The sequence below is a fragment of the Ictidomys tridecemlineatus genome, chromosome 3, assembly GCF_052094955.1.
Source record: "Ictidomys tridecemlineatus isolate mIctTri1 chromosome 3, mIctTri1.hap1, whole genome shotgun sequence".
Classification (NCBI taxonomy): Eukaryota; Metazoa; Chordata; class Mammalia; order Rodentia; family Sciuridae; genus Ictidomys; species Ictidomys tridecemlineatus.
In genome coordinates, this window is record NC_135479.1 from 42,242,072 (window position 1) to 42,270,070 (window position 27,999).

General features: G+C 49.4%; 5 protein-coding genes and 4 non-coding genes across 23 annotated transcripts in view; 6 read left to right on the top strand and 3 right to left on the bottom strand.

Annotated features, from left to right (window-relative positions):
• The window catches only part of Supt6h (SPT6 homolog, histone chaperone and transcription elongation factor), a 31,975-nt gene extending 30,587 nt beyond the window's left edge, over positions 1-1,388 (top strand). For both annotated transcript variants that reach the window (XM_013359797.4, XM_078042553.1), the window contains 2 exons: positions 311-498; positions 593-1,388. In XM_013359797.4, the coding sequence (XP_013215251.1) occupies positions 311-498; positions 593-779 (375 nt within the window). In that variant the 3' untranslated portion in view covers positions 780-1,388. The remainder of the gene's footprint in view (positions 1-310; positions 499-592) is intronic.
• A 1,313-nt stretch (positions 1,389-2,701) lies between these two features.
• Positions 2,702-12,029, bottom strand: Proca1 (protein interacting with cyclin A1). 7 transcript variants are annotated; one of them, XM_005327829.5, is made up of 5 exons: positions 11,506-12,025; positions 5,900-5,986; positions 3,925-4,057; positions 3,489-3,647; positions 2,702-3,399 (listed from the first exon to the last, which is right to left on the bottom strand). In XM_005327829.5, exons 1-5 carry the CDS (start codon positions 11,594-11,596, stop codon positions 2,745-2,747), a joined length of 1,125 nt encoding a protein of 374 aa, XP_005327886.1. In that variant the 5' UTR covers positions 11,597-12,025; the 3' UTR covers positions 2,702-2,744. The 7 variants fall into 7 exon arrangements, with proteins under 7 accessions (XP_005327886.1, XP_077898684.1, XP_040125115.1 ...); XM_078042558.1 differs by lacking the exon at positions 5,900-5,986 and having other exon boundaries at positions 11,506-12,029; XM_040269181.2 differs by lacking the exon at positions 3,489-3,647 and having other exon boundaries at positions 3,885-4,057; positions 11,498-12,025.
• Positions 12,030-14,347: 2,318 nt separating this feature from the next.
• On the bottom strand, positions 14,348-19,006 carry Rab34 (RAB34, member RAS oncogene family). Of its 6 annotated transcripts, none has more exons than XM_013359826.4 (11): positions 18,860-18,987; positions 17,990-18,239; positions 17,684-17,775; positions 16,128-16,193; positions 15,947-16,048; positions 15,795-15,859; positions 15,611-15,662; positions 15,252-15,333; positions 15,088-15,178; positions 14,857-14,964; positions 14,348-14,775 (listed from the first exon to the last, which is right to left on the bottom strand). In XM_013359826.4, the coding sequence occupies exons 2-11, from the start codon at positions 18,041-18,043 to the stop codon at positions 14,708-14,710; spliced, it is 780 nt and encodes a 259-aa protein (XP_013215280.1). In that variant the 5' UTR covers positions 18,044-18,239; positions 18,860-18,987; the 3' UTR covers positions 14,348-14,707. The 6 variants fall into 6 exon arrangements, with proteins under 6 accessions (XP_013215280.1, XP_013215279.1, XP_040125119.1 ...); XM_013359825.4 differs by having other exon boundaries at positions 16,128-16,196; XM_040269185.2 differs by having other exon boundaries at positions 16,128-16,196; positions 18,751-18,881.
• Positions 19,007-20,428: 1,422 nt separating this feature from the next.
• On the top strand, positions 20,429-24,334 carry Rpl23a (ribosomal protein L23a). 2 transcript variants are annotated; one of them, XM_005327833.5, is made up of 5 exons: positions 20,429-20,571; positions 21,199-21,382; positions 23,389-23,565; positions 24,003-24,072; positions 24,271-24,334. In XM_005327833.5, the coding sequence occupies exons 1-5, from the start codon at positions 20,547-20,549 to the stop codon at positions 24,283-24,285; spliced, it is 471 nt and encodes a 156-aa protein (XP_005327890.1). In that variant the 5' UTR covers positions 20,429-20,546; the 3' UTR covers positions 24,286-24,334. The 2 variants fall into 2 exon arrangements, with proteins under 2 accessions (XP_005327890.1, XP_077898686.1); XM_078042560.1 differs by having other exon boundaries at positions 20,561-20,926.
• On the top strand, positions 21,048-21,114 carry LOC120884613 (small nucleolar RNA SNORD42). The gene has a single exon (XR_005727036.1). It is a non-coding gene; the product is annotated as a small nucleolar RNA SNORD42 (small nucleolar RNA).
• On the top strand, positions 23,223-23,293 carry LOC120884627 (small nucleolar RNA Z17). Its single transcript, XR_005727049.1, has one exon. It is a non-coding gene; the product is annotated as a small nucleolar RNA Z17 (small nucleolar RNA).
• LOC120884614 (small nucleolar RNA SNORD42) lies at positions 23,854-23,918 on the top strand. Its single transcript, XR_005727037.1, has one exon. It is a non-coding gene; the product is annotated as a small nucleolar RNA SNORD42 (small nucleolar RNA).
• On the top strand, positions 24,117-24,189 carry LOC120884628 (small nucleolar RNA Z17). Its single transcript, XR_005727051.1, has one exon. It is a non-coding gene; the product is annotated as a small nucleolar RNA Z17 (small nucleolar RNA).
• A 321-nt stretch (positions 24,335-24,655) lies between the features above and the next one.
• Tlcd1 (TLC domain containing 1) lies at positions 24,656-27,532 on the bottom strand. 2 transcript variants are annotated; one of them, XM_013359819.4, is made up of 4 exons: positions 26,982-27,532; positions 25,758-25,840; positions 25,590-25,672; positions 24,656-25,187 (listed from the first exon to the last, which is right to left on the bottom strand). In XM_013359819.4, the coding sequence occupies exons 1-4, from the start codon at positions 27,032-27,034 to the stop codon at positions 24,804-24,806; spliced, it is 603 nt and encodes a 200-aa protein (XP_013215273.2). In that variant the 5' UTR covers positions 27,035-27,532; the 3' UTR covers positions 24,656-24,803. The 2 variants fall into 2 exon arrangements, with proteins under 2 accessions (XP_013215273.2, XP_005327891.1); XM_005327834.5 differs by lacking the exon at positions 26,982-27,532 and adding an exon at positions 26,156-26,523.
• Positions 27,533-27,999: the final 467 nt, after the last annotated feature.

Consider the following 27,999-nt stretch of genomic DNA (forward strand, 5'->3'; position numbering starts at 1 on the left):
CAACAGATGTTCCTTTTCCCTAGCCCACTTGACTGGAAAGGGAATAGAGGGGACCTGACCTTTCAACTGGGTCCTTTGAGATCTTGGGGGAACTCTCAAGCAACTAGAATCCTAAGGCCTTCAAAACCAGTGGGCCTCATGTGCCATTGTCAACCCTCTTGCCTCCTTCTGCTTCTTGGAATCACATGCTGCTCAGGGTTGGGTCACCTGGGAAGCTCTGTTTTGAGCCCATCCTTTCAGCTTGCCAGAAGTTCACAGTGACCAAACAGGCCCAGAGCCCATCCCCACTGACTGGTCCACATCTTTCCAGGTATTCCCAACACCAGCTCAACAGCCAGTGGCCACACCACTAATGACCCCCAGCTACTCCTACACAACCCCGAGCCAGCCCATCACCACACCGCAATACCACCAGCTCCAGGCCAGCACCACCCCACAGTCTGCCCAGCCCCAGCCCCAGCCCTCTTCCAGCTCCAGGCAACGGCAGCAACAGCCAAAGTAAGTATAAGGTGGAGGCACAGGGCAAGGTTATTAGAAGGGACAGATGTTGTCTTGAGTTGGGGGCTTAAAGTCCCTTCTTTCCATCTCCCAGGTCCAACAGCCATGCAGCTATCGACTGGGGGAAGATGGCAGAACAGTGGCTACAGGAGAAGGAGGCAGAACGGCGGAAACAGAAGCAGCGGTTGACACCTCGGCCCTCCCCAAGTCCCATGATCGAAAGCACCCCCATGTCCATTGCTGGCGATGCCACCCCGCTCCTGGACGAGATGGATCGGTAGGGGGCCTGCTCCTCAGACTCTGGTTACCTCTGAGGCTTTGAGGGCCTGGTCGCCCACTGCCTCACTCCCTGCCCATCCTTTTCTGTCCATAAAATGGCGTTAAATGACATTTTCTTTGGTTGTTAGCCTGGACAGGTAACAGGCTAAATGTCCTTGTGAGCTTGAGCTCAGTATATGCCAGGCAGCAGTTCACCCACTCCAGACCCTCATTAACCACCTGTCCTAGGATCAGGCTGGGAGGAGGGTATGGTGGGAGGAGAGGGGAAGATGAGGATGAGAGTGAGCAGTTTTGTATTCTACTCCCTACAAGCCATTTTGAGCTTCTGCCCTCACCTGACTTTGGGCTATGATAGGGTACCAAGCTCAGCATGTGTGTCTCCCCCAGCTCTTGTGGGGAGAGGGATGCTATTTATTCATTTTGGGCAGGAGGGAGAGGAGGGAAAGTATTTTTGATCCTGATATCAACATCATTGTGGCTCTCAAAGCAGGATTGCAGGGGACATAAAGGGAGCAGTGTTAACCTGCTAGCCCCTGCCTGGCTGACCTTACCCGCCTGCTGCTGCCACATTTCCTGCCTGTCATTTGAATAAACAGTGTTTCTACACAGCACTTGCTGAACCCTCTCTCTCCAGCTCTCTGCTTTTCAAGGGGTAGCTTTCAAAGCAGTTTGGGGCTCCAAGGGCTCCCCTGACAACTCCTGATACATCTGAGAGGCAGTTTCATAGAAGAGCAGGTAGCCTGTTCAGTCTGCCTGAGGTCACATTCCTCCCCCGTTCTGAGCCCTGTAACCTGTGCCATCCCTGCTGTCTTAAAACTGGCTTTGACTTCTCTGAATCCTACCTCATCAGTCTGCTATAAGGACCAAGCTGGGGCAGTATGAACTGCTCAGCCCAGTGCCTGACACCTCATAAATGTCAATTTGCTGTTACTCCCCTTGAACAGCTGCCTCACTGGGCCAGTCTCTTCTCTGGCTTATAGATTAAAAAGCCACAAGTAAATCTGAATTTCTCAACTTGAGCCCCTGCAGCTCCCTCTATTCCACTTTCCTAACTGGGCCCTGGTCTCTCCCAATATGGGTCCCCAGCTCATCTGTTTATAGTCATAAAGGCCCTGGAAGTAGGAGCTGGCACATTCCAGAAGAGGCCATTTCCCATCGTCCTCTCTCCCCCCCAATTGGCACCAGCCAGCCACTGACTCTTGTCCCTTCCTACAGTCCCACGCTCCTGATTGCCCTGTTTCTTCACAAGGGCTTCATCTCACAACTTTGAGTCAGTGCTGAGAGATGGAGGCTTTCCCCTCTCTCCCTGCTACTTGGGGGTTCAGCAGGAGTCAGAATGAGACCACTATTGCCCAGACTTGGTGAATTCCCTCTCTCTACTTTTCTTCATTCAAGATCATTTTGTGTGTAGGCAAGAGCCACTGGAAGGGACTTGAGAACTCAATTCTTCATTTCTCATAAAAGGTCTACAAGACTCTAGCAGGAGCAGGACCACAGCTGGGAAGTTCATGTCCTTGTGATACTATAAGCACCTTCCCCAGAACCACTTGAAGAGAAAAAGTCTAGATATAATGGCAGAGCAAGTGAAAAGGTCAGTTTATTTGAGATATTGCTGCATAGTGTTGCCTATCCCAGAATTGAGTTTCAAACACACCAGTCTCCCCAGGGCAGGAACCCAGTCCTCCCACCCCCAACCTATCTAGACGTACTCTTCCAAACTGGTCCTAGGATGTTAGGAAGAAAGAGTGCTATGCCCCTGCCTTTTCCTCCCACCCACCTCCCCATGGACTTCCTCATTGAAAGCCAGATTGCCCTTCAAAATCCCTGTAACCCCCAGCCCCTTCATTCCAGTACACCCAGGGCCCACCACCTCCCCCCAAAGTAGCCCTTTCAGAGTGAGAGAACAAACAAGAGTGGGTCAGTGTCAGGCTTGATGGCATTTATTCTTCACCCTGGGCACCCTGGCCTCAACTGAGATTTGGGTTGGACACTGGGGGAGATTTCCTCTTGATCACTTTCCTGGTTGGTGAGGTCTTTCCCCTGTTTTTCTTGACATGGGCAATGCATTTCTCTCTCTTCCTGGGTGATGATGACTCTACGATGTCGTCACTGGAGGGCTCTTGCTGACCCCGGTCATTGTAACTGTCCTCACTCTCCAGGTCTTCTGGGCTTTCTGGGCTGGACTCCGACATCCTGGCCAACATTCTTGGGCTTAATGTTCGGCTCAAGTCTGGAGGTGCAGACTCTGATTTCATTGGGCTTTTCTTCTTAGTCAACTTGCCCTTCTTGACTTTTTTCTTCAGCTTTGTCTTCTCATCTGTCATCTCCTCCTCCTTGTCTTTTTCCTTTTTCTTCTTTATCTTCTTAATCACCTTGATGTCCTGGTTCTTTCTTGTGGGGCTCTCAGAGCGCCAGATGGTGATGGGCGCTGCTGAGTCAGGGGTCCCAGTGACTGTGCTGGTGCATGGTTCAGTGGGCGCTGTGGTGGGTCCCACCTGAGTTGGGATGGGAGGCCTACTTTGATCCTCCTCTTCCTCTTCTTCATTTAGGTCATCTGCCCCACATTCATGGTGGATGGGATGGTGGATTACTGCTACAGAAACAGGCCTATAGCTTTTGCACCTGGAAAGAAGGGGACCAAAACAGAAGGTTGACAGGGAGGGGGTCAGTGCTCTCTGGAACCCTTTCCCCATTAGCCTGCCAGCACTCACCAGCCATACCAGAATCGTTCCATACATTCTTCCTCTGGGATGCACTCAAGGCAAGGGTTTTGAATGATGTTGAAGCCGGTTGACTCCACATCACGGGAGCAGGTTGGGCCCGTGTCTTGGGAGCTGCTGCTATTTGTCTTCTCTGAGCAGTCCTTCAGCCTGCCACACACAGGACTCTCAGCCTGACTCCCACACATCTCCACAACTCCCCAAGGACCCAGAGGGACCAAGCTAGGGCATAGTGGGCTTCCTCCAGACTTGGCTCAGACTGCCAAAAGATCTCCCCATTACATATGGAGCACAGCAAGTTTTATAAGCTAGGTCTGGGCTGGCAGCACACAAAGCTGAAGAGGGAAATCTAAGGCTAAAGTAGGGAGCCACAATGAAAATTTGAACCTGGTTCTGCCATGATTCTCCTTCAAGAAGGGATCCTCACCTAGAATCACAGTCGCAGTGGCTGACAGCATGTACGTGTAGGTTGCGGTGCCCATAGTCAGAGAAGGGGTGGATGATGTGCCCAGCACACTGCTTGTGGTTCCAGCAGCAGCTGTCAGTCTCCTTGCCTTCACCTGAGAGAGGAGGATTCTGAGTCACTCAGATAGCACAAAATACACACTTCAGTCTAGAAGCCCTTACCAAACTTGCTTGTTCTCATCGCCACTCCCACCCTGAACTGTTTTACTTTGGTAGAGGGTCAGTCCTTCAGCCTGCTCAGTAGTCACCACAGGCCCCAAACACTGCCCTGTCCACCATCCACTACATGAAGCCCCTACAAACTCCCTGAAAAATGTGTGGTGCTACATCTGGTATGAAGGAGGTCCTCCCCAGTCTCCCTTTCTATTCTGTGACACCATACTTCTTCCTTTTCCCCTCCTTCCATGGGAGCTCATCTACCCTCCAGGGCCCTCCATAGCAATCCACAAGGTGCCAGATATTGCAAGGTCCTCTTGCTATGGCAGAATAGAGCCTTGGCCGCAATCAGAACCCACAGCCATCACCTCAGTCCCTGTGCCTTCCTTGCCTAGGTCCAGACAACCTCCACCTGACCCTCATGATCTCTGACACACTCCAGTCCCAAGGCCTGATAACTGTGCAACATGGCCCTTGCCTGATCCTTCTACTCATCCCTCTCTTGTGGCCACTTCCCTCCCCCACACGTTTCTTTTCTTCTGCCTCCTGATTTCTTACTGTATCTCCAGCATCCCACTCCATTCTTCTCTGTTACTCAAGTTCCCGTTCTTCCTTCCCAGCCCCTAGAACCACAGAATTCCTAGCAACCCACCCTAGCCTTGCCCCTCCATCCTGTTAGTCATTACAGATGCCAAATCCCCCTTTACTAGGGCACAGAGGGAAGACGCTGGGGTGGGACCTGGGGCTGGGAAACATGCTGGAAACACTTCTTCCTCTGATGCTTAGCTATGGAGTTCGACACTGCCTAGGGCTCCAGTCCACCATTGGCTCTCCCCTTGGCCCTGTCTAAAAAGTAAGCCATTCCATGTGGCTCCACATGCTCACAGTTCAGAAGCCAAAGGTCTCCCCAACCTGACAGAGGACAAGGGACCTACTGTAGGTTCCTCTATAATGGGCTACAACCCATGTGGGTTCCATGGATGAATCTCAAGGCAGCACAGCAGGGGTCACTGTACAAGGATTGTGACTTTATCCAGCTCTTAGAAAGGGTGGAACTGGGTGAGACCTTATGCAGGTCCCCACCAGGAATTCAGTAATTAACCCACACTAAGAGTATAGAAGTCCAAGTGGTCATAAAGTGCTTGAGATAAGACCATGGTAGTAGGCTTTTACCACATTCCTCTTTCCTTCCCCCCACCCCCCCGCAAGGCTATGAGGCTCCCAGGTCCCCACCATTCCGCTGACCCACTTGGTGTCCTTCTTTGCTCCTCATACCCTTTCTCTACCCTAGGAGATATTAAGGGAGATATAAATGACATGACCTTGAAACATCATCCCCTTTTCAGGTTTCTTTGACACTGCTGAATTGGAACAAAGGAGAGCATAGTGGCACATGGCCTACTTGAACTTGCAGTCAGACAAGCCTAGATTCAAGTGTGTCACTTACTAGCTGAGTAACCTAGGGCAAAACTACTTCTCTTGAGTCTTTGTTTCCTTATTCACAAAAAGAGATTGTGGTAATACCTATTTGCAGGGTTGTTGGGGTAGGGGGATCAATTCACATGTGTTAAAAATATTCCTGTACCATAACATGCTCTATACAGGAAAGGGGCCTCTTTGATATGGAATGAAGAATGGGCAGTTGGGTAACCCCATCAGGACCAAACACCTCCCTCCCTTCCTGCTTCAGGACCAACCACATCCTTCCCTCCACCAGCGTGTCATCTTTCCCAAATGAGGGGTGGCAAAGACCCCTGGAGCCAAAGATCCCCTGAACCCACCTTCAGAAGATAAGGTAGATGCATCAGTGCTGGATGCTACACGAGCCAGCAGATGTCCTCTCTCCCAGCCGGGTAACCTGTTTATATCTGAGAGAGAACAGAGTGGCAGAAGCTACAACAGCCCCTTCCCCATGCCATTCATCTATCAAACATTTCCTGAGAAGTTCTGGGTGTCAGGGCCCAGTTACATCCTGGAGATGCAGATATTTAAAAGGAAAAAACAGTCCCAGCTCCAAGGGGCTGAGGAGTTGGGTGAGAAGAGAGATGTAGATAGAGCAGGGAGCACAGAACAAGGGCTACCTAAGGAAATTACTTGGAATGGGCTGGGGTCTAGGCAAAAAGGGGCAGCTCCAGAACTTTTCTCAAGAGTGTGGAGCCTGGTCAGAGGGTGTCCCTGGGCAGACCTCCAACTTTTGTAGTGCTAGGAGTAGAACCCAGCGCCTCATTGCATGCTAGACACTAAGCTTCACCCTCAACTGCAGTTTTGTCCTTTGAGGCACTAAATTGGAGCCCTGCTTAAGGAAAAGAAGCTGATTGCTTAGGGTCTTCAACAAGTCTTCAGTGGCACTTAGTCATCCTTCTGTAGGTCCCTGGTCAGCTCCTGTTTGCCACAGCAAAGTACTGAGAATTTATTTATTATTATCTTTTTTTTTTTTTTTTAGTTATAATGGACACGGTACCTTTATTTGTTTTTATGTGGTGCCAGGTATAGAGTGGCAGCAGCTACAACAGCCCCCTCCCCATGCCATTCATCTATCAAACATTTCCTGAAAAGTTCTGAAAACATGGTAGGAAAGTGCTCTACCACTGAGCCACAATCCCAGCCCCCAAAATACTCAGAATTTATTAAAAGGATAGAATGAATAAATTCAAGCACTTATTTCAAAATCTTGTACCACTACTATTCCTCTCCAGCAGATAATTTCACAATCCTTTTCTGTGACTGCTTCTACCCCATCCCCATCAATTCTTCTTCCTGCCCAAACATCTATAACCTAGGTCTTTGAGCCAGAACATCACTTTCTTTACTGGCTTTTATTTTCCCCCCCTTGCAAACTATGATCATCTTTAAATAAAACATTCTACCAACCCGGTTTCTCCTACCCCTGTATATTCCCCCATTTCCTTTTCTTTTTAAATACATTTTTTAGTTGTAGGTGAACACAATACACTTTATTTTATTTCTATCTGGTGCTGAGTATTAAACGCAGTGCCTTACATGTACTAGACAAGCGCTCTACCACTTACCTACAACCCTAGCGCTCCCCCTTTTCCTTTTCAACCCAAGTTTATTTGTGCATTCATTAAACAGACCTGTATTGCATAGCTCCAATAGGCACCAGGCACAGGCCCTACCTTCAGGGAGCTCAATGACTCCTGTCTTTTCCTTCCAATTAAGCCACCTACAACATGACAGTCATCTGCCCCTTTATCAGAATAGCCTAGACAAAGGTCACCAGCAGTTTTCTAGTAGCAGAGCCCACTGGCCTTATTCTCACTTGACCCAATCAATCTCTGCAAACACTGTTCCTTAGGTTTCCATGACAGATCCCTTTTACCTTTTCTCTTTGTTCAACTAACTCTTCAGTTCATCCCTCCCATGCTGTCTTCTCTTCCTCTGCTATACCCATTATATTGGTGATTACCAGGTTCTGTCTTTGGCTACTTCCTCAGAAGAGTCTAGAAGTCTATCTTAGAAAATGTCATCCACTTCTGATTTCAACATTCACCAAAAAATAAATCTGGGTCTCTAATTTAGACCTGTCTCTCTTTCCTTTCCTTTCTCTTTCTTCTTTTTTTTTTTTTTTTTTTTTTTTTTTTTTTTTTTTTTTTGGTGTGTGTGTGTGGTACTGGGTCAAGCCCAGAGCTTCCCACATGCCAAGCAAGTATTTTCCATTGAGTTACACCCCCAACCCCAGGCTGCTTTCCTGAGCATGCACAACCAATATTCTCTTGGATGTTCCCAAAATATCTTTGTAACAGGGTCTCACTAAATTTCCAAAGTTGGCATTAAATTTGCGATCCCCCTGCCTGAGCCTCCTGAGTCACTGGGATTACAGATATGGACCATCAGGCACACCTCTCCAAAATATCTTAAAACTCAGCTGGTATGGTAGCATTAGCCTGTAATCTCAGTGACTCAGGAAGCTGAGACAGGAGGATTGCAAGTTCAAAACTGGCCTCAGTAACTTCAGAGGCCCTCAGCAATTTAGTGAGATCCTGTCTTAAAATAAAAAATAAAGCCAAGCATGGTGGCACTTGCCTGGCAACTTAGCAAGACCCTGTCTCAAAAAATAAAAAGGCTGGGGGGCTGGGGATATAGCTCAGTTGGTAGAGAGTTGGTAGAGTGCTTGTCTTGCATGCGTGAGGCCCTGGGTTCAATCCCAAGCACCACACAAAAAGGGGGGTGTGCTGGGAATGTAGCTCAGTAGTAAAGTAACCCTGTGTGTTCAATCCTACAAAAAAAATTTATATATATATAAAATCTCCAAGAAACACCTGCTCATCTTGAGAAGGAAAATACTATCCAAAAACAATTGGTCACATATGTCTTTTGCCCCTTTAACCTACTATCATAATACCTTGAACTTGTGACATTCATGTATTTGCTTCTTGAAACCAAGGCCCATATTTCATCTGCCACAGAGCCATGGAAAGTGCTTAGAGAATGTTAGTTTTAAGCCAGACCCAATGACACATACCTGTAATCCAGATTCAAGTTCAAAGCCAAAGCCAGCCTCAGCAATTTACTGAGGTGCCTTAATAAATTTATTGAGACCCTGTCTCAAAAATGTGTGTGTGTGTGTGTGTGTGTGTGTGTGTGTGTGTGTGTGTGTATAGCTGGGATGTGACTCAGTGGTTAAATGACCCTGGGTTCAATCTCCAATACCAAAAAAGAAAATGTTACTTGAATGAATACATGAGAGAATAAGAAAAGCCCATTTTGGAGCCACAAAGAGGATTGGAGATGCTGTCCATGGGGGAAGGAGGTGCTGGACATCAAACCTGGGGCCTCACACATACTAGGCAAGCACTCTACCATTAAGTGTCATCCCCAACCGCACTGGGGACTTTTCTGGAGGAAAATACTTTACTCAGGATGCACACCTTCACAATGACAAGTTCTGAGCTGGGCTGTTTGTATGTGTGTACGCCCAGGTCTCCTAGGAAATGCCTCCCCCGCCGTGTGTGTGTGTGTGTGTGTGTGTGTGTGTGTGTGTGTGTGTGTGTGTCTGTGTGTGTGTGTGTGTGTGTGTGTGTGTGTGTACGTTACTGGGGATCAAATCCAGGGGCCAGGGGCACTCTACCACTAAACTACATCCTCAGCCCTTTTGTTTTTTATTTTGAGGCAGGGTCTAAGTTACTGAGGCTGGCCTGATACTTGTGATCCTTCTGCCTCGGTCTCCCAAGTCACTAGGATATAAGCATGTGCCACTGCACACAGCTTTTAAAATATGCCCTTAAAGTCTTGCCAACTCCTGAAGCTGAGGAAGAAAGATTACAAGTTTGAAGCCCAAATTAGTGAGACCCTGTCTCAAAAAATTAAAGGGCTAGGGGGTGTGGCTCAGAAGTAGAATTCTTGCTGAGCATGCATAAGGCCCTGAGTTCAATTCTCAGCACTGCAAAAAGAATAAAAAGGATTGGGGATATAGCCCAGTAGTAAAGAGCCGAGGGGCTTAATTCTCAATACCAAAAAAAGATGCCTTTGGAGACTGGGAATAGTCAATAATAGAGTGCTTGCCTAGCAATGTGTAAGGCCCTGGATTTGATCCTTTGTATAGTTGGGGCAGGAACAGAAGCAGGGGAGACAGACTTTGATTCTGAATTCTATGGATGAGGATACAGAGACTCTAATAGTCCAAAAGATATGTTAATAGAACACAGCAGTAGGGTCCAAACTCAGTTCTTCCCAGCTACATAGCTTGCATTCTTTCAGCCCTGTCTACTTAATTGTTAGCTGGGTGAGACACAAACATGAACTCCACAGCCAAGTCTTTTTTTTTCCTTTCTTTTCTTAAACTAGAGTTTGAACCCAGGAGCGCTTAACCATTAAACCATATTCCTAGCCCTTTTTATTTTTTATTTTGAGAGAAATAAAAAATAAACTTAGTGTCTCACTAAGTTGCTTAGGGCCTCAGTAAGTTGCTGAGGCTGGCTTTGAACTTATGATCCTCCTGCCTCGGCCTCTCAGGTCACTGGGATTATAGGCATATGCCATCGCACTCAGCCATAGCTGATTCTTAAAACCAGTTCAGCTCCTTATCCAAAATCTGTTTTCACCTCCTACAACAGCTGCTTTTCAACTCCAACACTGCTAATTCCTCTCTGTTAGTCTAGATCAGGATCAAACTCTGCTCTAAACTTCACTGGGCTTGCTCTATCCAGAGTCATCATGAAAGAACCTGTTTATTCTCCACTAACTCCCTGCAACAAGCCCTAATAACTATCACTTGTTTCTGGAAGCGGTGAAGGCCAAAGTGAGAGAGGAATTAAGTAACTCAGATTTAAGAAAGGCAATCTGCTCTTTTCTCCCCTTTCCCTACACTGTGGGCAGAACCCAGGAGCACTCTACCACTGAGCAATATCCCAGACCTTTAATTTTTATTTTGATACAAGTTCTCGCTAAATTGCTCAGGCTGTCCTCACACTGCCTCAGCCCTCTCAAACAGCCAGGATTATAGGCAAGAGCCACTGGCGCCTGGCTGCTCTTTTTTTATGGCGGTGCTGGAGTTGGTACTCAGGGTCTCCTGTACTACACTAGGCAAGCACTGCACCTTTGGGCTACACCCCCAGATCTGGGAACTGCTCTTTAGTCCCACAGAAAACAGAGGACAACTCCTACTGAAGCAGCAGAGCTCCTGCAACAGCTGGACTCTGTGCTGTGGTTGGACACACAAAGAACCTCCTAAGGAATGAGGAGAGATGATAGCTTGAAAGAAAAAGTGTTGCTATTGGTCTTTTCCTTGGTGGGGCATTAATCTGAATTAGAGGCCTAACTCAACTCACAGATGATGCTCATTTGTAAAGTATCCTCCTGGTCCTGGGGCCGAAGAGCTCCCCGGCCTTAGAGGCACAAGGAATTGGCACCAGAGCAGCCGAAAGGGTAAGGGAGGGGGAGGGAGGAAGGAAGGAATAAGGAAAGGAGGGAAGAGGAGAAAACAAGGGAGGGACAGTACGCCCGGTCTCCTAGGAAATGCCTCCCGGCCCCGCCCCCATCTAGAGGCAATTGTGATGTCACATGTGGAAGCCACAGACGCCTTCCCGCCTTTAAGGTCAATGGAACCGCTCGCCCCAGCTCCTGGGTGGGCAATGGACCTTGGGCTACAGCTAAACCGAGCGCCTCAAGAGCGGCGGCTTGGGCCTGGGGTTTCAGTGCACCCGTACCTTCCAACCTTGGCTCCCGCCAATTCCGCTAGCAAGCCTCTAGGGCCTTAGGATCACTGGTTCACGGCTCGACGTGAGCCCGCCCCGACTCTAACTCCGCCCCAGTCCAGGCTTTGGCCCCGCCTCCCTCGTCAAGACCCAACCTCCGGTTCTACACCTTCTTAGGGTCCTCAAGCCAGCCCCTGAGGCACGTCCTGATCTTCTGCCCCGCACCTCCTTACCGCTGCTCTCGCTTTTGTCCCAGGCGTGGGTTTCGCAGCCAGTCTTTTCCTCAGTCCATCTTTCAATTGTCAGTGTCGTCCTGACCCACATCGCTCTCAGCTTGGTTCTTCCACGGGACTCTTGCTTGTGGAGTCCAACCTCGAACCTCAGCTTGGCGGAACCCTCTGTCCAGTCGTAAGCTCCAGTCTCAGCTTTGCCCCAGTTCAGGCCCTAACTCCGCCTCATGCTTGCCCAGTCCCCCCGCCCGCCTCCCCCCTCCCGGCCTTCGGCTGCGTTGTCTTCCCCGCCGGGGTCTAAGCGTCAGCCGCGTTCTTCATCCGGGGCCTCCGCTCCTCCCAGACACCTCTTTGTCACACCTTTAACGCCAGTTACCCACCCCCCAGCCAACCCCTTACCTCAGGCCTTTACCTTACAGGCCCAGCCCTCAATCCCACCCTAGCTTCTCCAGACCCAGACTTTAGCGCCGCCCGAAACCGTAGCCCCGCCGGTAGTCCAGCTCTTGGCCCCGACCCAGCCATTCTCGGAACCTCACTCTCCCGCCCCTCCCCGCCCCTGCGAACCCAGCCGCAGCCCTTAGCCCCGCCCCTGCCCGCCTGCCTCGGAGCACCCAGTTCTCCCCGCTGGCATCCTGGATTCTCCCGGGTCTCTCCGGCTCGGGCAGGAGGCAGGCTCTCCCTGCCGAAGACTCTTGGAGGACATGATGGCTCCCATCCTCCCTATGGCAGCCGAGCCTCAGGGTCACTCAGCTCGGCCACCCCAGGTCCACCTCTCCCAGCTGAGGTGGAGAACCAGGTCTTACCAAACTGACCAATAAAGAGTTGGCTTGTATTCCAATCTTTTCTGGTCCCGAGAGTAGGACAGGCTGCATTTATGGTAACTTTAACCAAGTAACACATCCTTACATACATTACACAGTATACATGTTTATCACACACAACAACTCAGAAAATCCACTCGCCACACACAAACCTTACACAACATGCACACACCCCTCATACGTTGTACAGAACACGAAATTCCCCCCAACCCACACAGCATAAACAGCGCTGTGGTCCAGGCTTTGTGCACAGAGTTAATAGACTTTGTGCAAGGCAAGGCTGAGGAGCCCAGTGTTGTGTGAGAAAAACCAATTATAGTCCAGTGTGCAGATCAGAGTTGGCTCAGACATTCCACACACCACACCTCCCAGTTTCTTCTGGCACCATCTTCCAAAGCCACAGTGTGCCTCAAAGGGCAGAGAGGATGGGAAAAGATGGTATTTAAACCTTTTCTCCCGGCCAGGGTCATCCTCCAGACCCAAGTCCTGAGTGGGTAGGGAGGGCCATTGCCCAAGTTCTCCTCACTGTAGTTATAGAGTCTAGGACCAGCAGGGAAGGGGAAGCAGGAGGAAGGTGTGTGAGAACAGCCAACCCTTCCTGGAAAGTGTAGCTGGGTGGAAATGGAAGCATGGGATGAACTGAGCCCGTGCTGAATGGGAAACAGAATCTGTTTGAATCATCCTCCTTGGCCTTTCAGGATGACACTAGTCTTCATGTCCCCCTTTGTTGGCCTGGATATCTGAAATACTCTCAGCCAATCTGACTTGAGGTCAGATGTCAACAGAGAGCCAGGGTCTTGGTCACTCTTCCCCATATATAGTTTTTTTGTTAGTTTTGTCTCATGGATTGAAGGGGGGGCAGGTGCTCAACTCCTTAGCCACAACTCCAACCCTTTTTATTTTTTGAGATAAGGCCTTGCTAAATTGCTGAGGCTGCTTAGGGCCTCACTAAGGTGTTGGGTAAATTGTTGAAACTAGCTTTGAACTTGTGCTTCTCCTGCTTCAGTCTCCAGAGTCACAGGGATTACATGCAATGTGCTGGTGGCCATCTCCCATATAATAACAGTTTATAGTTAGATAGGCCTGGTAGCACAAGCCTGTAATCCCAGCTACTGGGGAGATTGAGCCTGATTTGAGGCAGAAGAATCAAGAGTTCAAGGCCAGCTGAGCCTGGTGGCACATTCCTATAATCCCAGTGGCTCCAGAGGTTGAGGCAGGAGGATTGCAACTTCAAATCCAGCCTCAACAAAAGCGAGGCACTAAGCAACTCAGTGAGACCCTGTGTCAAAATAAAATACAAAATAGAGCTGGGGATGTGGCTCAGTGGTCAAGAGTTCAGTCCCCAGTACCAAAAAAAAAAAAAAAAGAAACAAAAAGTTGAAGGCCAGCCTGGGCAACTAAATGAATCTCCATCTCAAAATAAAGAGGAATGGTTCAATGGTAGAGCACTTACCTCACCTACCTAGCATGCACTAGGCCCTGAGTTTGATCCCCAGTACAGGGGGGTTAGGGGACAAGTTAATAATTAAGGTTTTGGAGTTCTTTCTATGTATATGTTAGTGATTTATTCACATCACCTCATGAATTCAGTATTATTAATGCCACTTTATAAGGTAAGAAAATTGAAGCACAGAGGATGATTTGCCTGTGCTTTCATCGTTAGTGAAAGTGGGAGCAAGAATTCAAACACAAGACAGGCAACATACACACACACATACACACACACACACACACACACACACACACACACACACACCAATCCAATGATGGAAATTTGGAATGGGAGGCATTAGGGGAGATGGAATCAAAGGAAAGAATTCTCAAAGCCAGTCATAACTTATATACTTATATAGTAAGAGTCTAGTCAGTTCCCCAAATCTTTTATATGAGGTCTCAGCCTACCTAATCCCTGAATCCTACCTAGGGTTGACCAGAATTCCCATAGGGGACTCTAGGCCCCAGTGACCATATAGCTTGGCTCATTCTACATTGTGCATCACCAGCAAAGGACTCAGCCCCCAAAATGCTAATAACAAAGAGATTTTAATGCATAAGGCACAGTATAAGTCTGAAATCATTAGGCATCCTCATACCCAAAGGGCCCAGCAGGCAGAGCAAAAGCAGCAGAGATGCTGCCCCACTCCCCACTGCTGGACACCCTGGAGAGCCCCCAGAAGAGTAAGGGGATCCAGTCTTTGGCATGGTGCCTGGGGAGCAGGTAGTAACTAGCATGGTCCCAGCTACCCCTCTGGAGGGGTACTGCCACTAAGGGGCAGCTCTTTGGTCTAGAGACAGTTTGTGTGCATGTCCAGGGGTCAAGCTCTGTGGGTCAGAGGGATACAATGCCCCAGGGATGGGCAGTCACTGGACAGTCTTCTCATCCCTCAGGGACAACACGTGGGCTTCTTTTTGCTGGCAGTTAGGTAGAGGTTGCTGTCATCACTATTGATGCCTAAAGAAGGATGAGAAATACGTGAAGTAGGGATTGCAGTTCCCCTGGCTCTCTGCCACCCTCAACCAGGTAGACACTCACGGACAATATCTCCAATGCGCCGAGCCCCCGATTTCTCCAGCTCAGCCAGCACATTGGCCTCAAATGTCAATGCTGCCACACGAAAGAAGAATTCTCGGACATTCTCACCTGACATGGAAGCAGATGGGTGCTTAGTGGCAATGCCAGGTCTGTGGCATTGGGCACAGCTAGAGGTATATGAGTGAGAGGACAGGTGGGCAGGAATATAGAAAGCCTGAAGCCTCCACTCACCAGTGAGAGATGAGACTGCCCAGTATTCAGCCTTAATCTCTTGGGCCACCTTGAGAGCATCTTTCTCCATTAGTGTATACTGAGCAGAAGTCTGCAGGAAGGTCAGAGTTAGATGTGGGGGGTCCCATCACCAAGTTGGGAAGTCCCCCCACTAGCACACTCACACTCAAGTCCTTCTTGGAACCCACGAGGAACAGAAGCACACTGGAAGGGTCATTCTCCTTGAGCGCATCAGCAAGCCACTGCCTGCCACAGATGGTGGACAGGAGTGGGGAATGAGTGAGCCTGACAGATTCCTCCCACCAATATATTTATATGCCTAATTTATTTCTCTGATCCTAGATGCATTCTCTTTGCCCCTCCAATACCCACTTGTTCTGGGGATTGAACCTGGGGCCCTGCCTGTGCTAGGCAAGTGCCCTGCCACTAAACTATACCTTCAGCCCCCCCAGATGCATTCTTCTTCTCCTCTGACCACCCTCCCTTCCTGATCCTCCCATTGTGTTCTAGCATCCTCACATACTTGGTATGTTCCAGGGACGCCACATCATTTAGGTTGAAGACAATGATGATGGCTGGAAGAATGGCAGAAACAATCCCAGGTTGACAAGAAAGACACCACTGGATCAATCCCCCACCCTCCACACTCTAAATCAGATTCTAGGAGCACTCTTAGACCCACCTGCCCCATATGGCCCAGTCCCTACCTTGAGCTCCACGGTAGTAGGTTGACGCAATGCATTTGAACCTCTCCTGACCAGCAGTGTCCCAACTGGAGGAAGAGCAGAACCCAGGAATGTGGGGGCATGGTTATAGGTGCTGGGGCAAGATAGCTGGAAAGAATGAAGGAATTACTCACAGCTGGAGACTGAAGGGGACACCCAACACTTCAAATCGTTCCATCTCAAAGTCCACTCCAATTGTAGCTTTGTAATTCTTATCAAAGGTGTCTTTACAGAACCTGAGGAAACATCCGATGCTCTGACCTATAGCCCAGCATATCTTACCAGGCTTGACTCCACCCTGCCCAGCACCCTTACCTATTAATGAGGCAAGTCTTCCCCACTGACAGGTCCCCCACCACAATGACCTTGGAGATCTTAAATCTGCTGAACACAAGAGTGAACAGGATGAGTAAACACCAGCTTTTTACCCTAACGGGTTTGTTCCTGTTCTGTTATTTTAATAAGGATTAAACCCAGGACCTTGTACATGCTAGGCATGCTCTCTACCATAGAGCTACACCCCCAACACTGAGTAGCCATGTGACTCTGGACAAGTTACTTAAGCCCCTTTGAGCCTCAATTTCAACACTGATTAGTGGAGATTTAACATATATTTTAATGGGTTATCGTGAAGGTTAAAATGAGATTTATGTCATATATTCTAGGGAATATCTACATCTTCTCCCCATTTTAATATCTCTTAAATCAGAATCCATCTTTAGTGGTAGTGTTTTCTATTTGATAAAAGACAGTAGCATCTGTTGGGCATAATAAAGGTACTGTGTTGATCTATCCATCTACAACTAAAAATATTTTTTTAATTTTTCTTAGTTATACAAGGCTCTTTTAATGTCTTTGTTTTGTTTATTTATTTTTATGTGGTGCTGAGGATCAAACCCGGTGCCTCACAGGTGCAAGGCAAGTGTTCCGCCACTGAGCCACAATCCCAGCCCTAAAAATGTTTTTTAAAAAAAAAGAAAAAGTTGAGGCCAGCCTCAGCAACTTGGCAAGGCCCTAAACAACTTAGCAGGATCCTATCTCAAAATAAAAAGTACAATAGAAAATGGGCTGTGGATGTAGCTGCATGGTAAAGTGCCTCTGGATTCAATCTCCAGTTTAAAAAAAAGACAATAGCATCCAACACACTGCCTCCCACACAGAAAAAGGCTCTTTTAATGATGGCAACTCATTAGTATTACCCTCCTTTTTTTTTGGGGGGGGGGAGGTACTGGGAATTGATCCCAAGGGCTTTACTACTGAGCTACATCCCCAGCCCTGTTTATTTTTATTTTGAGACAGGGTCTTGCTAAGTTGCTAAGGACCTCACAAAGTTGCTAAGTCTGGCCTTGACCTTGTGATATTCCCGCCTCAGCCTCCAGGTACCACCACGCAGAGCTACTATTACCTTTTATTTATTTATTTTTAAAATATTTTTTAGTTGTTGATGGACCTTTATTTTATTTGCTTATTTATATGTGGTGCTAGGAATTGAACACAGTGCCTCACATGTATGAGGCAAGCACTCTACTGTTGAGCTACAACTCCAGCCCCCCTACTATTTAACCTTTTTAAATCCACTATGAGACTTGTCCCATTAGGTAGCGTTCGTCCCTGCCCTGGGGTTCAATGGATGGTATGTGACCATTTCTCCATGTTGAATACCTTCTCTATATCTGAAATCCAGCAACCCCATTTCCTACAACTCACAACAACCCTGTGAGGAAAACACGTTGGGAGGAAAGCAGGCTTAACAATTAGCTGGCAGGACTGAAATGGGTCTCCACGAGTGCAGTGGTGTACATTTGGTATGTCTTCAGGGTTTGGGGGGTGTGGTCTTTTTTTCATTGTATAGGAGGATATCCCTAACTCACCCCACGGTGCCTGTCCGGTGCTCCTGGCAGGCGCAAGTGACGCGGGGGTGGAAGTCTTTGCGCACGTGCAAAGCGGCCTCCTTCCTCAGGCACTGAAACACAGGCAAGAGAATGGGGCTCAGCCACTCCAGACTCTAGTCCCGCAACCAAACAACTCGAGTGGGGGTGGGGTGGGAAGCGGACCACCCAGAAGCTACAGGCCTTGCTGGGCAGCAGGGCTGGGCCGTTGTCTAACTGGTCTGGTGCCGCCTATTCCCCGCCCACGCCCTATAGTAGCCAGAATCCCGACGTGGCCCTGGCTCCTACCTGGGGCAGCTCCGCCAGGACGCGGTCCCTCCGCACCGGCGCCAGAATGTTCATCTTGCCTGCGGACTTGCGGGGCACCCTGAGACGGCACCGAGGCCTGATCCGACCCGACGGCTCGGCCCCGTAGAGACCCGACTATCACCCGCGGCCGAGGGGTCCCGACTATAACTCGGGGCCACGGGGAGCCGACGGGAGCCCGAGGCCTCGGAGACGCTACGACCACCGCAGGCCACGGGGATGAAACGAACACCTGGGGCCGGGGAGAACCCACAATCACCCGGGCCCGAGGCGTCCCAAAGACGACTCGGGGGCGGGGAGACCCCTCGGCCGCCAAATGGGGACGCGGAGTCCCGTCCGGGGAGGCCCGAACCCGCGCTGATCCTACAATAACGCGGGGCCGTAGAGTTCCTACGACAACACGGGGCCGCGGAGACCCGACGACAACTCGGGGTTGAGGAGGCCCTACCATAACAGAACGGCCTGGGGGCGCGGAGCGGCCCCGCCACACGGGGTCAGTGTGGGAAGGGGCGGCGCTGCCAAGGCCGCTAGAGGAAGGGGCGAGGGGCCAGGTCCGGCAGCAGGGCCTCGCGTCCCACTTTGCTCGCGCTCAGCTACTGCTGTAACCTGATCCCCGGAAATTCCTGGAGAAGGGCCGCCCCCTACCCCTCTCCCAGCGGCTCCTAGACTCGCTGCCCGCCCTCGCCTCCCCCTCTCTTCTCCTCCCCACCGCCCAGACTCGGACTACCCCTTCAGACGCTCACCCCACACCAGGACCGCCCCCACGCAGACTGGAGCGCATCCAAATCGGGATCCCCTAGACCGTTTTGCCTGCACCTCGGTGCTGGGTTACGTCTTCCTGGAGACCCTTACCCAGCTGAATTGGTGATGGGGAATCAGTGATTGCTGCGCAGCATCTGGCAAGGACCGCGAGGAGGAGAAAGGGGGAGAGAAGGGGCCCAAGGAGAGGCGGCGCTTCCCTCCTCGATTCCTGGCCCGGGACATGACTCAGAGTCTGCCCCTACTCGCCCTTATGCCGTGGGAGGTGTGTGTAGAGGGGGAACACGTAAAGGTGCCAGAATCAGAACAAACTGCCCAGTGGGCAGTCGTAAGAAGTCCGATGTCTTTTCCTTCAAGGCTGCTATATAGATCGAGGGGTAGTAGGGCTGATGACTAAACTGCCTCCCTGGATGGGAAAGAAGGACTACGTGGACTGAGAAACCTCGCCCTTCGAGTTGTCACCATTCTGGGACGCGGGGACACCCCTCTGATAGGGTTCATTTTGCTGTCCCCTTTGGAACAGTCTTCTCTCCGCCCCCAACCAGGACTTTTCTTTTTGCAAAGTCTTGCCAGATAGAGGAGAGGCCAATTTCACCAACAAAGGAACATTTGGCTCCAGAAGGGAAGGGTGAAGACAGAAACTACGAAATGGAGGAAGATTAGACACAGACTCTCAGAAGAATATCCGAGCATTATGAAACCTGTGTCTGGGTGCTCACAGATATGCTTAAAGAATATTATCAGAGGGGCTGGGGATGTGGCTCAAGCGGTAGTGCGCTCGCCTGGCATGCGAGCGGCCGGGGTTCGATCCTCCAGCACCACATACAAACAAAGATGTTGTGTCCGCCAATAACTAATAAATAAATAAATATTAAAAAAAAAAAAGAAAGAATATTATCAGAGCCTGGACAGATGGTGCATGACTATTCCCAGCATACTCGAGAAGCTGAAGCAGGAGGATCACAAGTTTTAGGTCAGCCTTAGCAAGTTAGATCCCGTCTCAAAATAAAATATAAAAGTGCTGAGGATGTAGCTCAGTGGTAAAGTGCCCTGGGTTCAATCCCCAGCGACAAGAAGAGAAAAAACGAAAAAAGTATTATCGAGAAAAACTGTCAGGGTAGATGTGTACCTCCTCCCATACTTTGCAAATCATTGGGGTATTTGCTGAAGCACATCCCTCTCAGGGCCTCAATTTTCCAGGAATATTGTCTGAAGGAGTTAATTTTAGGCAAATCCTGCTCTGATATTCTAGAACTTTGCTTCACCCGCTCCTTTTTTTTAATTTTTTATTTTTTTTATTTTTTAGTTCCCGGCGGACACAACATCTTTGTTGGTATGTGGTGCTGAGGATCGAACTCGGGCCGCACGCATGCCAAGCGAGCGCGCTACTGCTTGAGCCACATCTCCAGCCCTCACCCGCTCCTTAATCAGTCTAACAATATTTCATCTAGTTTGCAGTTGTTACTCTTCTCCTGGCGCTGCAAACCTCTTCAGCAGACATTGTTATTTGCTCAAGATGGAAAGCACCAGGGACCTATCCACAGGCCAAGCAAAGAAACACACATCTGAAAAACTACAACTTCCAAGAAGCTTTGCGGCCTTACGAGGGGCGGGGTGGCGCATGCGTATCTCTGCCAGCAAGGACATCCAACTATAATTCCCAGAAGGCCATACTGCACAGGTTATCCAATAATCTCTAAGTAAACAGCATCGCGAGTCTTCAATGAGATTTGGCACTATAAGCCCATGGGACCGGGCCTCGTAGACCCTTTTCACCAAGATGGCGCCGAAAGCTAAGAAGGAAGGTGTGTGTTAGGGCTGGGGACCGCGGTGGGTTTTCCTGGGATGTGAGCAGAACGAACGGCCTGGGAGGACAGTGGTTGAGCTAAGCTCCTGGAGAACTTTCCCCGGAGCCGCTTCCTGGGGTTGGGCGAAACTGAAGCGTATGTGGGCCGCGTGGACCAAGCCGCATGGGCTGGATTCCAGTAAGGGGGTTTGAGAGAACATTTCTCGCATCATCCGCCAGTGAGGCCAGACAATTGACTCTGGGGAGCTACACGCAGTCACAGATATATAAGGAATTAAGCTTTTTCAGCATTACTCATTATTTTGACGTATTCAGCGGGGCTATATGCCCCTCTCCTTCGGAGTTACATGATGGTATGTATAAAACTCTTTAACACAGATCTCGGCAAAATTTGGGCGTTCGATCAGTACTAGTTGGGTTTTTCCCTTGTATCCTTTAAGTTGTTCCAAGTTGATTATCTTCGCTTCTGGTATCGTGCATATGATGGAAAAATCGTGATCTCCTGAGATTTATGAAGTTTTCAAAGGAACCACTGATGCACGTGTTGACAGAGGCACCCGTCCTGAGGCCGGAAGTGACCAATTTCTGAATTAGCACCCTTTTTTTTTTTTTCCTTCTCTCCCAGCTCCTGCCCCTCCCAAAGCTGAAGCCAAAGCAAAAGCTTTGAAAGCCAAGAAAGCAGTGTTGAAGGGTGTCCACAGTCATAAAAAGAAGAAGATCCGCACGTCACCTACCTTCCGGCGACCCAAGACATTGAGGCTCCGGAGGCAGCCCAAATATCCTCGGAAGAGCGCCCCCAGGAGAAACAAGTCAGTACTGCTCCTACACCCATGAGAATATTTTTCATTGGTGATTTAGGCAACCTGGAGTATGGCCTCTCCAACACATTGATATTCGGTGTGCTCCTCTGATGTGAGATTTCTTTCTGCCCTAACTAAGAACGAGGAAACTGTTTTATGGGAATTGAACATAAGGCCTTTCTTGTCTGCTAGGCAAACCCTCTACCACGGAGCTACAATGCCTATCCTTTATTGTTATTTTTGAGAGGATCTTGATAAGTTGCCAAAACTGCCTTCGATCTTGTGGTCCCCCTGCTTCCACGACCTAAGTAGCCGGGATTGCAGGTATTTGCCACTGTATCCGGCTCAGAACAAGAGATGTTTTGCATTATTGACGGGAATTAAGGCAATATACAATCAATCAATTTTTATTTGAATCACTTATCACTTCACATGTGGTCAGAGTTTGAAAGACCACTTTATTGGTTGTATGAAGTAGAACTAGAGAGGTGCTTCTTATTTTGTAGTTCCAATTTTAGTTACTTGCTGGTGACACCTATTACTTATGGGGGGTTTTGTTGTTGTTGAACCCAGGGCCAATTTACTTCTGAGCTATATCCTAGCCCTTTTTTGAGATTGGGTTTTTGCTAAGCTGCTGAGGCTGGCCTTGAACAACTCTTGCCTCAGCCTCCCAAGTTGGTGTGGTTACAGGTGTGTGTGGTCCTGGGTGACCTATTGCTTAAGAGTGAGAATGTGTGCTGTTTTTTTAGTAGATAGAATGATTATATTATTTATTTACAGAATCTAACCTAGTTGCTTAGCACCATGCCATTGCTTAGGCTTGCTTTAAGATGTCCATCGTCCTGTCTCAGCCTCCTGAGCTGCTGGCATTATAGGTGTGTGCCAGTGTGCCCAGAAGAATTCAGTAATTTTTATTTGTGGCAGTGATAGCCTGCCAGCAGTGTAAAGGAATTTCATTCACTCCCAAAGTTCAGGCTAGGCTCAGGAAAGGTTCTGGGGAAGGGGTAAAAGCTGTTGAAAAACAGAAATTAAGGGCTGGGGATGTGGCTCAACTGGTAGCGCGCTAGCCTGGAGTGCGTGCAGCCTGGGTTCGATTCTCAGCACCGCATACCAACAAAGACGTTGTGTCTGCCGAGAACTAAAAAATAAATATTAAAAAAAATTCTCTCTATCTTTAAAAAATTGGCAAAAGACTTATTACACATATATACCACAATTTTAAAAAAAAGAAAAACAAATTAAGAGATAAGAATTTAGTGTGATAAGAGATGAGTCCTGACCTTGCTTCAAAACAGGAAAATAGTGACTGGCTGAGCAGAGCCTGGTTTTGTCCACTTAACCAATAAAAAGTTGGTCTTAAGTAGCTCCCAGCCAGCATGGTTGTGCATGCTTGAAGTCTTAGCAACTCTGGAGACTGAGGTAGGAGGATCCAAGATTGAGACCACTCAAAGCAACTTAGCATGATCCTGTCTCAAAAAGGGCTGGTCAGTGCCCCTGGCTTCAATCCTTGGTACAAACAAAAATCCCAGCAATTCTGGGAGTCTGAGGCAGGAGGACTGCAAGTTCCATGCCACCTGGGGATGTAGCTCAGTGGTAAAGCACCCTTGGTTCCAATCCCAAATACAAAAAAAGAAAAAGATTAACTCTTGAGTACTGCCACTTTTTAGCAAACAGAGGTAGATGAAATGTTTGGTCCAGGCTCATAGTGAAGCACCAATATGAAACTATCAAATGAAAGGGTTCAAGTAAAAGGTGAATCTTCAGTCATTTAAGGATGCAAGCCCTCCGGTTAAACAAAATGCATAAAGGATCTACCTACAGGCTGAGAATTAAGATCCCTAAGATTCAGGGTGCAGCTGATGACAGCATTTAGCGACCAAAGTCTGATGAAACTGATTGCTACTTATTGTCTGATGCACCTATGCTGTATTGGCCTAGGGTTCCAAAGGAAGGCCCATCCTTTCTCATACTGGGCCTACCTAGGCCAGGTGACTGCAGTTTGCTTCTTCCCCTAGGCTTGACCACTATGCCATCATCAAATTCCCTCTGACCACTGAGTCAGCCATGAAGAAGATTGAAGACAACAACACACTTGTGTTTATTGTGGATGTCAAGGCAAACAAACACCAGATCAAACAAGCTGTAAAGAAGCTCTATGACATCGATGTGGCCAAGGTTAACACCCTGATCAGGTGAGTGGTGCCCCATGGAATGGGAGGGAGGAGGCTGGAGCTATGGAGGTCAGACATTGATTTTACAGTGTACAAACTCCCTGCTATAATTATAATCCTTTTTATGGAGTGTAGACCTGAGGAAATTATCTTAAGATATTGTTCATGAGGTTAGTCAAATTCTGGTTCCCTACATCAATTTGTAGAGGAGACAAAGCAGTTTGTCAGATTACCTGGTTTATGTCTTGAATGTAGTGTTTCCAATAAAAAGAATTGTTTTTTGTTTTGTTTGGCTTTTCTAACCCCTCGGTGCAAATGATGGAAAATTCACTATTTGGAAAAGAATGACATGAACAAAGGAACCACTGATGCACCAGAGGATTAGGGGATGGGGAAAGGGTATGTGGGGAGGTAGGGACATGAGATCAGCAAGGACTAAGACTTCCTTCTCCACCCAGGCCTGATGGAGAGAAAAAGGCATATGTTCGACTGGCTCCTGATTATGATGCTTTGGACGTTGCCAACAAAGTAAGCTTGCTTCTTTTGCTACAAACTGTAATACCCATTCCCTGGGTGTAAGTGATGTGTCTGTTAGTGACCAAAGCCTGACTTGCTGATTAGTTATGACAACTGACTGACTGCACCCCTATCCTTGATAAGCCCTACCCTCCTTTTTAAAAACATGACATTTCAGTTCCAATAACAAAGCTCCCTTTTGTTTTTCAGATTGGGATCATCTAAACAAAATCCAGCTGTCTAATTCTAAATATACTTTCTTTTTTCCAACATATATATGCTTCTTGTCTTTTGTTTGGGCTGGGGAAGGTCAGATAGTAAAATACACCAAGGTAACAGGTCTCCAGGGATAACCTGAACCCTTGGCCTATCAAGCCACCATACTTGTTATAATGAGACTCTTATCCCTGAAAGGTTGTATGAGAAACCAGTACCACAGGGAGAGAAGGATTTTTATAATAGAGTTGCATCCATTTCAGGGCAATGTGGGTTGGCTGCAACTGGGGTAGTGCCTAGTCTTCACAACCACCTACATGTCCAACCAGTCTGTCTGCTTCCCTCACCCCTTGCCCAAGAAATCACGACTTCAGAGGAGTGTTTTCATTAGTGTTTTCAATAGTGCAGGTGCTGATTTGAGGTGGAAAGGTTGGCCCCAAACTTAGTGCAGAGTCTGCTTATGTGTGAGGCTGCTTCTGTCCTTGATTTTGCTTGCTGTCCTTGTCACAGGTTCCAAGCTCTACACCTCATTCAGTCAAAAATTTGTCTTTGTGTTGCTGGCCAGGGACCAGTCCAGGGCAGAAGTCAGAACGGAGGAGGCGGGAAAAGTAGATGAGGATCATTACATCCAGCATGAGCAGTATGCCCAATAGAAAGGTTCCCAGGGTCCTCTGACCTGCATACTGCAGGAAGAAATTGGTGAGGTAGGCCTGAGGCGCCAGGCGGAAGAGAAAGTACATGACCAAGTTGACATACTTGTTGACCCTGTAGAGGAGAAGATCCTGGGCATTGTTGATCTTCATCATCATGCGGATGGTGAGGAAGATGTTGCTGACTTCCACCAGTAGTGTTAGAACACCCCCACCTACAAAGCTGCTCCAAAAGATGCCTGAGAAGAAGGCACCCATGGCCTAGAGGACAAGTGAGAGGAAAGGGCTGGGAATCTGGGTGCCAGGGCTTTCCTGGTGTTACAAGACCACCAACCAAAATGGGAATTGGAAAATGATTCCCAATTTCTTGTGGAATAAAAGCTTGCATGGATGTTTTTTTCTCATTAAATACAATTAGATTTTGATCCCTCTCCATTAGTTCTGGCTATGAGTTTCCAGTCTATTTACTGAGTTAACAGGTGAACCCAGGAATTGACTGGGTGAGCAAGGATACAAAGAAGGAGCCAACCTCGGCATTCTAGCTAAAGAAGCAGGTTGCAGGGCTAGGGACTAGGCTGGGAATGGCCTTCTCTCCTAGGTTTAGAAATACAAGGCTAGGTTACCAACACCAGGCCTATAACACTTTGAGGGCTTCTCACTTACCATAACATGATGAACAAGGTATTCCCAAGAAGCTCGAGCCTGATGACTAACCACAATATCCACTGTGTCATGGATGAAATACCCTAATGGAGGGATAGAAGAGGTCACAAGGGGCAGAAAAGAAACTCTTTTTCTCCACTTACCTGAGGTTTCATGGGCAAGACTTACCTGCGGAGAAGCAAACAAGCAAATAGCCTGAAAGTGACCATGCTGTCTCAATCTCTACCAGCATCTCCGGGGTCTGCCATAAACTGGGAAGGAGAGAAAAAGGGAGGTCTCTCCATTTAGGCATCCCCAAAGACCCTCCTCCCCGAAACCCTTGCCAATCCCAGGGCAGTCTGGACTCGCGCTATTGGCTGACTAGGCAACGAGGAGGGGCTTGGCCGAAACCCAGGTGCCTCTGGTTTCCCTGGGCTGCTCCTGGTTGGGTAGTTTTCCAAACAGGGAATCAGGTGAGCACCAAGGCCTCTGCTGGCCGAGAGTGATGAGAATAGTAACTCGGAAGCCAGTCCCAGCACCCCATACGGGATCCCCTGGCCACCTCACTCCCCCAGTTGCTCACTCACCACAGCAGCGCCCAGATCCCTGACACAATAGAGTGCGCGAAAGAGACGAGTAGGTTGTGCCAGCGCCAAGTGCGCAGGGGGTCGGTGCGCACGTGCGCAGGCAGGGGTAGGCGACACAGCGCGCGCCGGAGCGCCCGGAAGGTCAGCGTGGCGCCCAGGAGCAGCGGCAAGGCGGGGTGCAGCAGTGGGAGCATGATGGCCCTTCCTGCCCTCTGTCTGTCCACCCTCTAGGCCGCTTCCTCGGGCTGTTCTGGGAACAGGGTTCGCTGTCCGGCCAGTCCACCCCGGCCGCCTCTCTCACCGGCAGCAGGAGCCACAGCTTTCGCGGAGCCGTCTAGGCCCCTTCGCTCCTCCCCGCCCTCCCGGCAAGGCCTCTGCCCCCGCCCCCATCCGCCCCGCCCCGCCCGCCTGCCCCCGCCCCTCCGGCGCCTCTGCTGCGCGGAGGGCCAGAGCCCCATTTCCCCCGGGCCTCCCCGGCCCCGCCCGGGCCCTGCCTACTTCAGGCGGGAAGGGGCTGTCCTGGGGATGCCGCCTGAGAGGCACCCCTCACTGGCGCCTCTCGACTGGCGAAAGGAGTCCCCAGCCGCCCTCGCTCGCACGGCCTCAATTAACCCGCATCCCCACTTTCTCCGAGGCCAGCAGCTCCCTGGGCGGGTACTGGGAGAACTCTCCGCCCTCAACTCCTTTCTGGGCAGAGCAGGGCGGGAATCATCACACACACACCCTCTAAACATTGGTCCTGGGAAGGGGTCGGAGCCCCTCAACGGGTGATGGCTCCGCCCAAACCCTGTTCCTCCACTGTCTGGAGACCGACGTGTTTACCTACCTCTCCCACGCCCCCCACAAGTGGCGCTTAGGAACTGTTGAGTCACCCATCATCACTTATCCTCTAAGCCCGCTCTTGGGTTCCTGGGGCCAAGCGGCTGTCACAATCCTCCCACAGACAGTCTCAGCCTTCTTCTCCTGGCTCCCTGAAGGCTGGGGCGGGGAAGACTGCGGATTTGCCCAGACAGCTGGGGTGACCCTCTCTCCAAGCCAGTCAGTGTCTGAAGTAGTTGCGGATACGGGCCACTAGGTGTCAGCCTGACCTCACTGTGGCGAGGGTCTCCTTCGCCCTCCAAAGGTGTAAGGCAGTTGCTTTGGGAGGAAAATAGGCAGACCCTGGGCAAAAAAAGAGGCAAGCTGAAAGCCTGTGGAGGAAGTGAAGAGGTGTTTGTGCTGAGGGGTGGAAGCAGAGGGGAAAGTAGAAGTGGGAGCGAGGGAGGGAGGAAAAGCTAGAATCCTGAGGCACAGGGACCCAGGAACCAAACCGTTTGGGTGTTTATTATGTCTCCCCTAATGGCTCCAAGGTTACATATTAACCCCTATGGGACTCCTGGGTCACTCAAGGTCCAGTCGGTTTCCAGGTGAGGACATGATGTCCTGGGTGAGTGGCTTTCCTCCTTTGCTCAGAGGGCAGCTTGTCAGCCAGCTGACATCGGCCTGGGCCATGGATTCCAGGGGCCTTCGGGGGGCTCTTTCAGCGTTCATTTCACATGGGCGAGTTTGGGGTAGTTTCAAGAGGTGGGACGAAGACAGAAGATAAAACACCCCTTTCCCCACATTCCTCGCCCACTCAAAAATAGGGACGCTAACCTTTAGCTAAATAATTACCCTTCTCCTTTGTACTGAGTTTTTATGGAGCTCCCACAAAGCACAGATGCCAGGAAGCTGCTAGGATTATACTCACTTCTGGTTTAGATCTGAAAGACCCTAGCCCAGTTAGCCTAGTTACCTAAGGCCAAGATATGAAACCAAGATACCAGGCAGGCCATAAACAGGTTCAGGCACCAGGCATGCTCTCC

Excerpts from the sequence above, each read along its gene's own strand:
- Proca1 (XM_005327829.5), bottom strand. The coding sequence starts at position 11,596 with ATGTGGGTCAGGACGACACTGACAATTGAAAGATGGACTGAGGAAAAG. Across the intron at positions 4,058-5,899 it reads ATCTACCTTATCTTCTGAAG|GTGAAGGCAAGGAGACTGAC; the intron begins GTGGGTTCAGGG and ends CTCCTCTCTCAG. Across the intron at positions 3,648-3,924 it reads CACTGCGACTGTGATTCTAG|GCTGAAGGACTGCTCAGAGA; the intron begins GTGAGGATCCCT and ends TGTGTGTGGCAG.
- Rab34 (XM_040269183.2), bottom strand. The coding sequence starts at position 18,991 with ATGTCCCGGGCCAGGAATCGAGGAGGGAAGCGCCGCCTCTCCTTGGGC. Across the intron at positions 15,663-15,794 it reads CTACTACCGTGGAGCTCAAG|CCATCATCATTGTCTTCAAC; the intron begins GTAGGGACTGGG and ends CCATTCTTCCAG. Across the intron at positions 15,334-15,610 it reads GCGTCCCTGGAACATACCAA|GCAGTGGCTTGCTGATGCGC; the intron begins GTATGTGAGGAT and ends CATCTGTGGCAG.
- Rpl23a (XM_078042560.1), top strand. The coding sequence starts at position 20,737 with ATGGGCTGGATTCCAGTAAGGGGGTTTGAGAGAACATTTCTCGCATCA. Across the intron at positions 21,383-23,388 it reads AGCGCCCCCAGGAGAAACAA|GCTTGACCACTATGCCATCA; the intron begins GTCAGTACTGCT and ends TTCTTCCCCTAG. Across the intron at positions 23,566-24,002 it reads AAGGTTAACACCCTGATCAG|GCCTGATGGAGAGAAAAAGG; the intron begins GTGAGTGGTGCC and ends TTCTCCACCCAG.
- Tlcd1 (XM_005327834.5), bottom strand. The coding sequence starts at position 26,349 with ATGCTCCCACTGCTGCACCCCGCCTTGCCGCTGCTCCTGGGCGCCACG. Across the intron at positions 25,673-25,757 it reads GCTTGTTTGCTTCTCCGCAG|GGTATTTCATCCATGACACA; the intron begins GTAAGTCTTGCC and ends TCCCTCCATTAG. Across the intron at positions 25,188-25,589 it reads ACCTTGTTCATCATGTTATG|GCCATGGGTGCCTTCTTCTC; the intron begins GTAAGTGAGAAG and ends CTTGTCCTCTAG.